Source organism: Nansenia antarctica, assembly GCF_963989245.1.
Source record: "Nansenia antarctica genome assembly, chromosome: 8".
NCBI classification, from domain to species: Eukaryota; Metazoa; Chordata; class Actinopteri; order Argentiniformes; family Microstomatidae; genus Nansenia; species Nansenia antarctica.
The window spans coordinates 51700354-51714521 of record NC_137678.1 but is presented as its reverse complement, the minus strand read 5'-3'; the positions used below and the strand labels follow the sequence as shown (position 1 = coordinate 51714521).

At 42.1% G+C, this 14168-nt stretch overlaps 2 protein-coding genes across 2 annotated transcripts; one reads left to right on the top strand and one right to left on the bottom strand.

Annotated features, from left to right (window-relative positions):
* Positions 1-3861: 3861 nt before the first annotated feature.
* rhno1 (RAD9-HUS1-RAD1 interacting nuclear orphan 1) lies at positions 3862-5330 on the bottom strand (the record flags this gene model as incomplete). The annotated part of the gene is made up of 2 exons (XM_080538681.1): positions 3862-5011; positions 5151-5330. 2 exons carry the CDS (start codon positions 5328-5330, stop codon positions 4283-4285), a joined length of 909 nt encoding a protein of 302 aa, XP_080394807.1. The 3' UTR covers positions 3862-4282.
* Positions 5331-5795: 465 nt separating this feature from the next.
* LOC308164369 (forkhead box protein M1-like) lies at positions 5796-10005 on the top strand (the record flags this gene model as incomplete). Its single annotated transcript, XM_080538473.1, has 6 exons — positions 5796-5913; positions 7263-7739; positions 7880-8028; positions 8431-8625; positions 9278-9409; positions 9997-10005. Exons 2-6 carry the CDS (start codon positions 7307-7309, stop codon positions 10003-10005), a joined length of 918 nt encoding a protein of 305 aa, XP_080394599.1. The 5' UTR covers positions 5796-5913; positions 7263-7306.
* Positions 10006-14168: the final 4163 nt, after the last annotated feature.

The following is a 14168-nucleotide window of genomic DNA, read 5'->3' as shown; positions in this document are numbered from 1 at the left end:
TCTGATCAGATCACAGAGACTGTCCTTTTATGCTCACTTGCTGTCTAAATAAACGACAGACAGGGAAGACAAGCCACTAGATTAATTGCAATCAGATGATGAACAATGAGCAGTTGATACTAGTTACGTGTACTATTCAGAACACATCCTTCTACCTGAAAGAGACGAGTTGTAAACTGGAGGGTTGATGTAACAGCAGTTGATTCAACAACGTTCGAATGTTCCTTGATGAAAGCTAGCTAGCGTAAACCAGACAAGGCAAAAATACATTCACACCAGATGTGTGTAACACCAATCAACTTATGATTAGCCTAACGTCGCAACTTTTAGTCACTCAAAAACATCAATTACAGCTAACTTTACAAGCCAAAATCGAAGTAGCCTCCTTAGGTGGCTGACAAGCCAGCGAGCTAAAAAAAGATCCGTCTTTCAAATGTCAACTGAGTGTCTTCTAGATCTAGAACACAATGTCGTGACGTCATCATTCTCAATCAAAAGGACTAAAAAGTAAAAGATGATTGACAAGCATAGAACAGAGGTATAGATATCGTTTTGGTTTGGTATTTTTGAACTTTTTGTTAACATGCGTAAGTAAAATGTTGTTTATAAATGTTTCTATGTCTTGATGATGCACTTATAAGGGGAAAACCACTCATGTAAAAAGGGTAGGCGCATTAATATCGTTTTTTGTTTGGTACTTTTGAGTTTTCTGTTGAGATGCGCAAGTGACATTTTGTTGTTGTTGTTGGAAAGAAAACATGCATGTAACAAGGGTAGGCGCAATAAGCCATGGCTTCAGCCACAACCTTTTTGGTCCTGGTACGCAAACATTTTATTTTGTATATGTATTGTGAATTGTATAAAGGACCAAAAGAAACATTCTCAATCTCAATTCTGTGGTGATGCTGACTCGTCGCTAACATCAGGGGAATCTAGACAGCCTGGAAGTCATTCCATCAACGTCGCTAAAGGAAAATCCAGGCTTATTTTGGATTGATCTCGCGAGATTTATAAAACACCCAGCCATATTTGGATAAATCTCGCGGGATGTATCAAAAATAAGCCTGGATTTTCCTTTAGCAACGTTGATGGAATACCCCCCCTGGGCTGGTCAACTTGCTGGATGGAAATGCGAACTAGATCATGTGAGACTGAGGGGGGAGAATAACTATAGAATAGCTGACTAGAACATGAGTCAGTCATGTAACTATTTAGCTCGTTAGAGCCAGATTATAGCTTCGTTAGCCAGTTTACGTTAGCTACTCTTGCTACCGTTGACAGCTAGCTGTCTGGTAGTATGTTAGCTAGCTAGCTAGATGTCCATTTGAGTTAGTTAGTTATGCTGCTCATAGCTGTCAGCTATGATGACCAAAAACCGAAAAGAGACCGACCTTCATATTATGATGATGTAAGACGCGTTGGTCGTTGGTTAACTTGCTCAATCGGTAAGGATAATCCTAAACTCTTGCAGGGTTACAGAACATCGTTTCCCTTCCACTCAGAGTGAAAGGGATTTGAATTTTGGCGCAGTTGACGCAGTCCTTGACGTTCCGGTCACGTGATGTTTTCATTATCCAATAGATTTGTACAGCGAAAACGGGTGCCCGACTGAAGACCAATCACTGGCTGTCTGAATGAAAACCGGGAAATAATGTTCAGGACTCAGGAAGATAAACAGCAAGCAAAGATGAATGACTATAAAACCTCTGCACTACGCATAGTTAGCAAGTACACTGAGAATCCCTAACCCTGACATTATCTACTGACATGAAGTAGGCTAACATCCAGCAGGTAGGTTGCATCTTACCAATGACCGTTAAGGTGACCAGATTTCTCAGATGCAATCTGGGGACATTTCCAACTTTTTAGGAAAAAATTATACATTTTATCATGATGAAATACAGAAACGGGGACAATTGCTGTTTCATTTATTTTGACCTTATTTTGACCAATGTATACACATTCAAGCAAGAATACTCAAGTGTAACAACTGGAATGTGCCTCTCAACATTAGTGTCAGTGTACTGTAAGTGGTATTAAAAGTAATTCTTAGAACTGTTCAGGTTGACGAGCCAACCATCAACCAAGTGGGGGGTCTGGGGGTCCTCCCCCAGAAAAAAAAGAGGATTTAACACTTAATTTCCTGCATTCTGGTGAATTTGTACACACTATTATGCTTTTTATGCCCATTTTCCTACTCATACTTTAAGCCTAACATAATGTTTAAGCCTAACATAAGACTAATGATGTTGTCAAAATTCTGTATATTGTATTGTATTTTTATTAATAATTTAAAACAACTTTATACACCCACTGCATATATTTCATTGTATTATCTTATTATTAATAATAGCCACCAGGGCACCCCATAAGCTCTTCTCCACTAGTCTGATTAGATTGAACTATTCCAATTCCAGGACTGCAGCACAGAGCATAGGTGTTAAATACGTGCCATTTTATGTCACTTGAACAAAACTGCTCTAAGTTTTGAATAAAACGATTGGTTCCATCCATACTATCATCATTTTTCATCACCGTCTATTAATAAATCTGTGTCCAGACTATTCTGATTAGTAGTTTTGAGTTAAAGGTTTATGAATGTACCATTAAGCTCCATTAGACCTATAACTGTAACTTAAACAAGCAGTAACCAGTTGACAACCAACTGGTGTCAACCCTGTTACTGAGCTGTCAGCCCTGTTACTTAATAATAATAATAATAATAATAATAATAATAATAATAATGCATTTTATTTATAAAAGCACTTTACATATAAAATCTCAGAGTGCTACAACACAGTAGATAAAACAGGGGTATAACCTGAGGACAATGTCTACGTGAGAAACTTCAGTAATATCAACAAGCAACCGTGGCTGCCTGGCGTTATTCTGAAACAGAGTGGCCCAGTCTCCTATGTTGTTAAACTGACTGATGGACGTGTTTTCCGTAGACACCAGGACCATGTACGTCTGCGTCACGACACAGTTTCAGAGACAGATCGCACCACGGTGGATACCCATGTGAGACAGACTATTGGAGACGTATGTTCACCAGTGACTGTACCAGAGAGAGACTCACTAGGAGAGGTGTCTGTGTCCCCAAGAGAAGTGGGACTTCCCCACACTGACACTCAGACCCCTCTCAGGCTCTCAACCCCAGAGCCACCCAAACCTCAGTCACCTGTGGTGTGTCCGAGGTCACCAGGAGTATTGCGCAGGTCACAGCGTGATCGCAAACCTCCCGACAGAATGAATGTTTAATGGGACAGTTATGAAAGTATAACTGTTTAAAAATGTTTTTCAAGTGCCTTATTTGGTAAGCTGTTGCTAAGACATTTTCGGGTATATATATATTTTTAGAGAAAAGTACAAGGGTAAGACCCTACTGTTATTTTTGTATTGCATTGACATTTGGGAATGTTGAAATTTAAAGGGGGAGAGGTGTTATAATGTGAGCATTATACCTAGGTCCTAGGATTTATATTGAGATGCAATATCTATGTTTTCCCACCAGGGGGAGTTATATTATTTCTAGGACTACAGAGATGTAGACAGGATGCGTTTCCGTATCCGGTATTCAGAGATAGCTTTACAGGTGCGCAGTGTAAGACGCACAGACATGTATGTATGACTCCATGCTCCCGTTCTATATAAAGTACAAACCGAAAGGACATCAAGCGTCATGTGGCTTTATTACGTTTAAAGGTTACCACAGGGGGTGTTGTGGTGGGGCTGATGCACTTCTGGATGGATATGCAGTGTCCTCTTCTAAAAAATTACTTATTTTTTTAAAAATGTGCATTTTATTGAAGAACTGATATTATCATTATCCTCACAAAGATCAAAATGCATTTATTTACAAATTAAACTCATTATTTGTGTGTTATTTACAAATTAAACTCATTATTTGTGTGTTATCTATCTAATGACCCACATTGCCCCACTGTACAGATGAGATGGACAAAACCAGAACGTTGTGTTTATAAATAAACCATGATGACAAAATGTTATCTGTGCTGTGTGCACACTGTCATGTCTAAAGGTTGCTGGGTGGGTTTGCAGTGTCACTGAAGCTTGATATTCACCATGACACCCATCCTCAGATAAAGTGTTGCAGGACTCTGCAACTCCACTCCATGGACGGCTAATCCATTCTGTATCATATCAATGTTAATAGCAGAATATGGACAAAGTAAACCATAGTTATATTTCAACATAAATCCTGATAATAGATTATAACGGTATGTTCTTAATCCGATATCAGATGCTGATTTAATGCATCTCAAAGGTGACCTCGATCATCCAGCAGCCTCCTCAATCCTCTCCTCCTCCTCCATGTTACCCTCACTCCATAGTCCCTCTCTGGGGTATCTGCCACCAACATGTTAGGGGGGTGGTGCTGAGATTGTGGGGGGGTTGACGGCTGTGAGTGAGGAAACAGGAGGCGAAGACAAGCGGTGGAGGAAGAACTACCCCCTTGGTGTAATTCAGGAGTCTCTAGGTCAGGTGGCGTGAAGACATTGCTCATGCCAGGGGTGCGGTTGTTTGTTGAGGCCGGGGTCAAAGCAGAGCATCCTGGTATGTTGTCACGTGCGGCTAAATGGGGAGTCCGAAGGGCCTCCGAATAACTATTGTGGGTCGATGCACCTATGGGTGCTGCTACCTCAGGCAACCCTGTGCCCTCAGCGGTCCTATTTCGGAGAGACTGTCGCCGTTTCGGTGTCTCTGTTTCTTGTGTACGATGGTTAGTTTGGACCTGACGTAGGTCCTGCTGATCCCCTTGGCCCACGACAGCCGATCTCGCGGCCCTCGTTCCACATGCACGCTTCGGTTGGTGAGATTGGGCGGCTGTTGTCTTCTTCGCAAAGGACAACGAGGGGAACTGGCAGACGCTCGTTTTTCGGGACAATTGAGTACTCCTGTCGAGAAAGCTGGACGCTGACAGGCACTTCTTCCTTCTTTGGCGTGCTTTGGGTGCAGGGAGCTGTAGCAGATCAAACTGTGGACTCACCTGAAAGTGACAAAGTGGAAGACTTTAAGATGGTCATATGGAGCAGGGGCAGAGGTCAGAAACACAAGCCACAGTCAATTACAATAAACAATGTTCTGATTGAGTGACTATCACAATTCACACCCCGTCGTGGGATTACCCAGGAAGTGCTGGCTGTGCTGTTCGGTCGTTGCTCCTCTGCCAGAAAGGATTTGGGATTGAGTGCACGTCGCACTTGGGGCACATCATGGTGTATAGCTCCATCTAGTGGCGGCTCCACGAACGACAGTGAGGGTTTCTCTGAGTTCAGAAACGCTTTTGTTCGTGTTTTACGGGGCATCAGAAATCATGGCTGACGAGCTGTAATTGAATTGAACAGAAACATCAAACACGCTGTTATAAACACAATGTGTGTGAGTACAATGGAAAACGTAACGAGATATCAAGGTTAGACTAGCTAGATGAAGAGCTCAGAGAGTGGCTGGCAGGTTTTAGTAAGGTTAGAGAGGGAGGTTAACGGTCATTGGTAAGATGCAACCTACCTGCTGGATGTTAGCCTACTTCATGTCAGTAAATAATGTCAGGGTTAGGGATTCTCAGTGTACTTGCTAACTATGCGTAGTGCAGAGAGGTTTTATAGTCATTCATCTTTGCTTGCTGTTTATCTTCCTGAGTCCTGAACATTATTTCCCGGTTTTCATTCAGACAGCCAGTGATTGGTCTACAGTCGGGCACCGGTTTTCGCTGTACAAATCTATTGGATAATGAAAACATCACGTGACCGGAACGTCAAGGACTGCGTCAACTGCGCCAAAATTCAAATCCCAACGATGTTCTGTAACCCTGCAAGAGTTTAGGATTATCCTTACCGATTGAGCAAGTTAACCAACGACCAACGCGTCTTACATCATCATAATATGAAGGTCGGTCTCTTTTCGGTTTTTGGTCATCATAGCTGACAGCTATGAGCAGCATAACTAACTAACTCAAATGGACATCTAGCTAGCTAGCTAACATACTACCAGACAGCTAGCTGTCAACGGTAGCAAGAGTAGCTACTAGCTAACGTTAACTGGCTAACAAAGCTATAATCTGGCTCTAGCGAGCTAAATAGTTACATGACTGACTCATGTTCTAGTCAGCTATTCTATAGTGTTATTCTCCCCCCTCAGTCTCACATGATCTAGTTCGCATTTCCATCCAGCAAATTGACCAGCCCAGGGGGGGTATTCCATCAACGTTGCTAAAGGAAAATCCAGGCTTATTTTTGATAAATCCCGCGAGATTTATCCAAATATGGCTGGGTGTTTTATAAATCTCGCGAGATCAATCCAAAATAAGCCTGGATTTTCCTTTAGCGACGTTGATGGAATAACTTCCAGGCTGTCTAGATTCCCCTGATGTTAGCGACGACTCAGCATCACCACAACATTGAGATTGAGAATGTTTCTTTTGGTCCTTTATACAATTCACAATACATATATACAAAAGAAAATGTTTGCGTACCAGGACCAAAAAGGTTGTGGCTGAAGCCATGGCTTATTGCGCCTACCCTTGTTACATGCATGTTTTCTTTCCAACAACAACAAAATGTCACTTGCGCATCTCAACAGAAAACTCAAAAGTACCAAACAAAAAACGATATTAATGCGCCTACCCTTTTTACATGAGTGGTTTTCCCCTTATAAGTGCATCATCAAGACATAGACACATTTATAAACAACATTTTACTTACGCATGTTAACAAAAAGTTCAAAAATACCAAACCAAAACGATATCTATACCTCTGTTCTATGCTTGTCAATCATCTTTTACTTTTTAGTCGTTTTGATTGAGAATGATGACGTCACGACATTGTGTTCTAGAAGACACTCAGTTGACATTTGAAAGACGGATCTTTTTTTAGCTCGCTGGCTTGTCAGCCACCTAAGGAGGCTACTTCGATTTTGGCTTGTAAAGTTAGCTGTAATTGATGTTTTTGAGTGACTAAAAGTTGCGACGTTAGGCTAATCATAAGTTGATTGGTGTTACACACATCTGGTGTGAATGTATTTTTGCCTTGTCTGGTTTACGCTAGCTAGCTTTCATCAAGGAACATTCGAACGTTGTTGAATCAACTGCTGTTCCATCAACCCTCCAGTTTACAACTTGTCTCTTTCAGGTAGAAGGATGTGTTCTGAATAGTACACGTGACTAGTATCAACTGCTCATTGTTCATCATCTGATTGCAATTAATCTAGTGGCTTGTCTTCCCTGTCTGTCGTTTATTTAGACAGCAAGTGAGCATAAAAGGACAGTCTCTGTGATCTGATCAGAATGAGCGAGAGCCCAAGGAGACCACTGATCCTCAAGAGGAGGAAGCTGGCTTTCCAGCGAAATGATCCAGCTCCCTCACAGGATGAGCCAGATAGACCAAAACGCAAAGAAGCATCCAAACCATCAGGTGGCCAGCGCTTTCCTGATGGCATCCGCATGATGGACCACCCCACTATGCCTGGCACGCGGGTGGTAGTCATCCCTAAAACTGCAGACCTTCAGAGTGTTATTGCAGCACTCACTGCTAAAGGGAAGGACTGTCCTCAAGGACCCAACAAGTTTATCCTTCTGAGTGGAAGTGGCAATCTAGAAGATGGTCCGGAGGAAGGAAGCACCTCTGGTAGGAGTAGCATGGCTCTTTTCAGACGGCCAGAGAAAGCATCCAAAACGGACTACCTTCTAGATCCTAAGTCTCTGACTACAATTAAACCATGTAAGTAAATGTAATTCATGTTTATTTAATTTAATATTTTTGCTCAAAGAACCACCACATGTCATGAATAACATCCATTGATGGAAGAGCTATTCACAAGGAACAGGTACAGGTTATTCTGCACAATCATTGTTTTTCAGTGAATAAGGACCTGGATTGCTGTCCACTAGATGACAGCCTGACTAACATCCAGTGGCTTGGGAAGATGAGCACAGACGGCTTAGGGCCAGATGCTGCCAAGAAGGTTTCTGACAAGGAGAATCATGATCCATGCCCACAGATACACCAGGTTTGTGTTCTGTCTCTTGTCACTGGAGTGGGATTGTCACTAGGCATAGTACATAAACCCTGAACCTCAAGGAGGGTTTACTGATACATTGTTGTTGCAGTAGTCTAACATGTTCCTGTGTGTTCTCCTGACACATTTGTTTACCCAGTGTGTTTGTCACACCAGTTTTGCTCTCAGGTGTGATAGTATACAAATAAAGCTCTAGGACAACTAAGACCATACAAACTTGATTCATTGTTTAACAGATTTGAGGCAAGCAAGCAAAGTCTATTGAGTGTACCAATATGAATAGAATGAATGTGAAAAGTATTCGAAATAGTATGCTACATGAAACAATTTATGAAGTTTGTATTGCCCAAGTGAAGTATCTAAACAAGCCAACCTATTTTTTTCCTTCCAAAGCCACAAAGTAAACAAATGGAAACCGAAAGTGTTATCAAAGACCCCTTCTCAGAGAGGCCACCATACTCGTACTCGGCAATGATCCAGTTTGCCATCAACAGTAAAAAGAACATGAGGATGACATGTAAAGAGATTTACACCTGGATTGAGGGCCACTTCCCATATTTCAGAAATGTGGCCAAGCCAGGCTGGAAGGTAACCCATTTACTAAAACCATTTTGTCAGGTGTCCTATACAGACAATGTTGCGGTCAATTTCCTTTAAAATAGTGAAAATACCACCGCTCATCTGTGATCAGACTTAGCTGAGGTGCTGGAACTGAAAAAAATAACAGCATCCGCACACTCAAACACTGTACAAATTTGTTTTGTTTATTGCGAGCTTTGTGTCATAGACCTTCCTCAGGCATAAAGTAGACAAGTGAATGCAGTCAGTGGTATAAAGGGTTCAAACAACATCACTTCATTTTAGCCAATGCACAACACCTGTGTCAAAAATGTCACCTAGTGGCTAGGCATCAAGGGAATTGTAGTCTTAGATTTAGTGGACTACAAAAACAAGTGTTCATGAGACAGGAAACACCTAAATCAAATATTTACAATATACATAGCAGGACAAAAAACTATAGAGAAATGCTACAAACATGCAGACGTCAGGCAGTAGCCATCATATAGCATAGAACATATAAATCGAAAGTAATTTATTCATAGCACGACACTCTTGTCAAAATCCTCATTTAGACCTAGGGGTTGTAGACTTCCTAGGGTATGGATCCAACATTAAAAAGGAAACTTGCATTGCCATGAGATAATGATCTTATTTTGATTCACTCTGTCCCCCCCGCCAGAATTCTATTCGCCACAACCTCTGCCTCCATGACATGTTCACCCGTGAGACGACCCAAGGTGGCAAGATGATATCCTACTGGACCATCCGCCCAGAAGCTAATCGACGCCTTACACTGGACCAGGTTTCCAAGGTGAGCATGTTGAAAGAACCTGTTTATTCTTATGTCAAGTTTTAGCCACTGACCGTCACAACTCTCCAAACTCTTCAACAGACCACACTTGGTTATATCTGTGCGTATCACTGTCTTGTTTGCGTTGTTGATAATAATGTATCTTTGCCACTGTCACATCTTTCTTGGTTCCCTGCCCACCAGACTGGTATCGTATGGAGCTATTTTAGTGCCAGCAGAAATTGAATTGTATTTGACAGATTGAATTGAATATGAGCACAAATTGAATTGTATTTCACAGATCTGAATTGTATTTGACAGATTGAATTGAATCTGAGCACAAACTGAATTGTATTCGACAGATTGAATTGTATTCAATTCAGTTTTCATTCAGTTTTCAAATTCAGTTTCTCTAAATACAATTCAGTTTTACTCAAAATACAATTCAGTTTCTCTCAAAATACGAGTTCAGTTTTAGAGGCACTCATCCGGGGACTCTGGGCTAGGTAGAATAATAGAGCACCGATTCTAACTCCCATCCCTCCCATCCGACGTCGTTATGGAGAAAGGTAATGAAATAGGCGATAATGAAATGTGTGTCCTTTCAGTCTGCCTGAGGTGTTGTAGGGGGGTATTTACTATAACAGGCTAATGGGTTTATTGTGAGTTTACTTTGATTGTTTGTTTATTGCCTTGATCACCGTATTGAGAAGTCATATGGTTATGGGGGGTGATATTGCAAGGTAATTCAAGCACCTGCGCATCTTGCATGGCGGTAGTGGAGAGAGAGGGGAGCGATGTATTTTTGTTGACCGCATTATACGCATATTCTATAGGCTAGGCCTACGCATTGTTTGTTATTTTTCTGGTTTTGATCGCTTATGGATTATTTTTGTACGTCGCCAAGTTTGATTGTTCTATTCAATAAATGATCTCGCTACAGGTGTCATATAACCCTAACCCATATCCTGTCATATAAAAGTACCTTATTGAATCTCCAGGTAATGTATTTCTGACATCCATCACTTTTGCTGTCGTTAAGATCAGGGATCTCAAGTCTCACGCATTGGGCGTAAGACACACGCGGCGTGTGAGCGTGTGAACGGGTTGAAATGCGTGTGTCTCACGCCCAATGCGTGAGACTTGAGAGCCCTGATTAAGATACTTTATTTTTCTGTGCCCCGCGGTGGCGCAGCGGTCTAAGCATTAGCCTCTAGTGCAAGCTGCCCACCGGGGACTGGGATCGAATCCGGGTCTCGCCAGACCCGGATATGGCCGGGGCTCACAGGGAGCGGCATATTGAGCAGCCGCTCCCAAGGGGGGTATAGGACTATTTTCCGGACAAGGATCCGTCGCGCAACACCGCCCCGTCTGGTGCTGGAGTAACGGTGTCAGGCTCGAGGAGCCAGACAGCTAGTCTGCCTGGCGATCTCCTCTGGGGCTGTCGGCAACGGGGTCGTGCGGCGGATCCTACGCAATAGGCAGGGGATAATTGGATGCTAGTTTGGGTGCAATTGGATACCAAATTGGGTGAAAAAGGGATAAAATCAGAAGAAAAAAAAAAGATACTTTATTTTTCTGTTTGGTAGTCTGTCCAATGTGACACTTGCCAGTGTTTCCCCTAGGTTTGCTGCCTTAGGGGGGTGGCATGGACCGTGGAATGGACCCCCCCCCCCCCCCCCCGGGGGTAAGACCCTGCGACATACCAGCGTCATGTTTAGGGGGTGTACTAACTTGTACATTAAGCCGCCTCACGCTACGGAAACAGGAGATAGGCTCCTTCCTATGGGCCATTAGGCTCGAGAACCATCGGTTCTCAAGGCTACTTACTTATGTGGTCTTGACTACCTGTCCACTTTCTCACCTGGTTCTTGCTGTCTCTCTCTCTGGTGTGCCGACACCATCCTGCTCTCTCTCCTTCTCTCCCTCCCTATCCTCCTCTCTCCCTTTTGCTGTCAACCAAAAGGCAAACATAACAACCAGAGTATTTATAATCTAATAAGAGGTATATACATTGATCCATATCAATTTATAACATAATTATAATTGAATGTTGGATTGCTGTGGGCAATGCAGTCAGATAATGTCATTTTGACATTACTCTCTCACCTGGAAAAAAAACCATGTCCAACTATAAAAAACTGACATTTCAAATGCTTCAATCCACTGTCCATGTACTGTAAATCTGCCATTATGGTGTTACCATGAAGCCCAATTCTAGCAGAATAAGAAAGATTGTATATCTAATTTAAGTAAAATAATAAAGTGCATCCAGTTAGCTTTTTAGCTGGCATGTGTGCAAGCAGACTAGCTAATTTAATCACCTCTGAGCTAGCTAGCTAGCTTGCTAGTTCTTTGACACTATTTACACAATGGAATTATAGTCATTGTCAAGTGTCAGTCAGACACTTTCTAGTCACAATAATAACGACCAATTTTAACCAACTTTCTCTGTCAGAACACTCAGCAATTATATTTGCTAACGTTTCAACTTGCTTACTTTCTATCTCACCCGGCAACTCTCTCGCGTCGCGCGCACAATGTTGTATTATTCTCCAGCGCGGCACAGTGCGAACCGAAGTGTGGAGAGATAGGTCTGGCTATGCGAGACTACTGGCGGACTAATGTTACCAACGAGCCTATGGGCTTGCCACTTGCCAGATTCGGGTTGGGTGCGTTTAAAAAACGCGGATATTTTAGCTTGTCAGATGTTTGAAGTTTATGTCCGTAATAATTCCTCTTTCTTGGGGGGGCGGGTGGTTCCGTTGGGGGGGCGGCCCGCCCCCCCAAGGCAATGGTAGGGGAAACACTGCTTGCCCTCCTCCACCGGCCCTAGTTTTGGATCTAGCTTGCTGTTCATTATTTTCATGGTAAATCGTATCTAGCTAGCTATAACATCTTCATATACACCATACAGGCTAAATACTGATTAACAGTAATCACCCTAACCCTACTTTGGCAAATGCCCATTGAACAGATTTATTCATTATCCTATCTTAAGAAAACGAATGTAACACTCTCATCTGGGGATTTACACGGCAAATCAAATGAAGAACTACACATCCCTGATGACAGGGAGATGACATATGACTGCTCTGATGAATTAACCCCTATTTCATCAATTTTCTCTATATAACGACGCCGATCATTGATCGGCAACGACACTATATAATACTTTGCCTAACTGGCCATCGGATTTGGGCTCCTAATATCTAAAAAGCACTACGGTCTTCTTATTTTATCGGATTAAAGTAGCAAAGACCAGACATTTCCATTGACCGCCAGTCAAACTTCTACACTTCTATCACCCAAAAAGGGGCGTGGACATGACGGGAGAGCAAAGTACCCGGATGCGTTGCTCTTATGAATTCGGATGGGAGGGATTAGAATCGGTGCTCTATTATTCTACCTAGCCCAGAGTCCCCGGATGAGTGCCTCTAAAACTGAACTCGTATTTTGAGAAAAACTGAATTGTATTTTGAGAACTGAATTGTATTTTGAGTAAAACTGAATTGTATTTAGAGAACTGAATTGTATTTTGAGAAAAACCGAATTGTATTTAGAGAAACTGAATTTGAAAACTGAATGAAAATAATGAAAACTGAATTGAATACAATTCAATCTGTCGAATACAATTCAGTTTGTGCTCAGATTCAATTCAATCTGTGAAATACAATTCAGATCTGTGAAATACAATTCAATTTGTGCTCATATTCAATTCAATCTGTCAAATACAATTCAATTTCTGCTGGCACTAAAATAGCTCCATAGTATCGACCCATCTTCCTCAACCTTCCCTCATACCATGCAGGTGCACGTTTCTTTTCCTCTGAAGCAGTCAGCCAGGGAGGACAGGACAGGACAGGGCAGGCAGAGAGGACATGCTTTTCCATCTGGTCACGCCACAAAGTGTTCGTTCCCAGGGGGGGATGGGATGGGTCTCTGGAGATCTTGTATTTCATGTTTATTTAATTTAATATTTTTGCTCAAAGAACCACCACATGTCATGAAAAACATCCATTGATGGAAGAGCTATTCACAAGGAACAGGTACAGGTTATTCTGCACAATCATTGTTTTTCAGTGAATAAGGACCCGGATTGCTGTCCACTAGTTGACAGCCTGACTAACATCCAGTGGCTTGGGAGGATGAGCACAGACGGCTTAGGGCCAGATGCTGCCAAGAAGGTTTCTGACAAGGAGAATCATGATCCATGCCCACAGATACACCAGGTTTGTGTTCTGTCTCTTGTCACTGGAGTGGGATTGTCACTAGGCATAGTACATAAACCCTGAACCTCAAGGAGGGTTTACTGATACATTGTTGTTGCAGTAGTCTAACATGTTCCTGTGTGTTCTCCTGACACATTTGTTTACCCAGTGTGTTTGTCACACCAGTTTTGCACTCAGGTGTGATAGTATACAAATAAAGCTCTAGGACAACTAAGACCATACAAACTTGATTAATTGTTTAACAGATTTGAGGCAAGCAAGCAAAGTCTATTGAGTGTACCAATATGAATAGAATGAATGTGAAAAGTATTCGAAATAGTATGCTACATGAAACAATTTATGAAGTTTGTATTGCCCAAGTGAAGTATCTAAACAAGCCAACCTATTTTTTTCCTTCCAAAGCCACAAAGTAAACAAATGGAACCCGAAAGTGTTATCAAAGACCCCTTCTCAGAGAGGCCACCATACTCGTACATGGCAATGATCCAGTTTGCCATCAACAGTAAAAAGAACAGGAGGATGACATGTAAAGAGATTTACACCTGGAT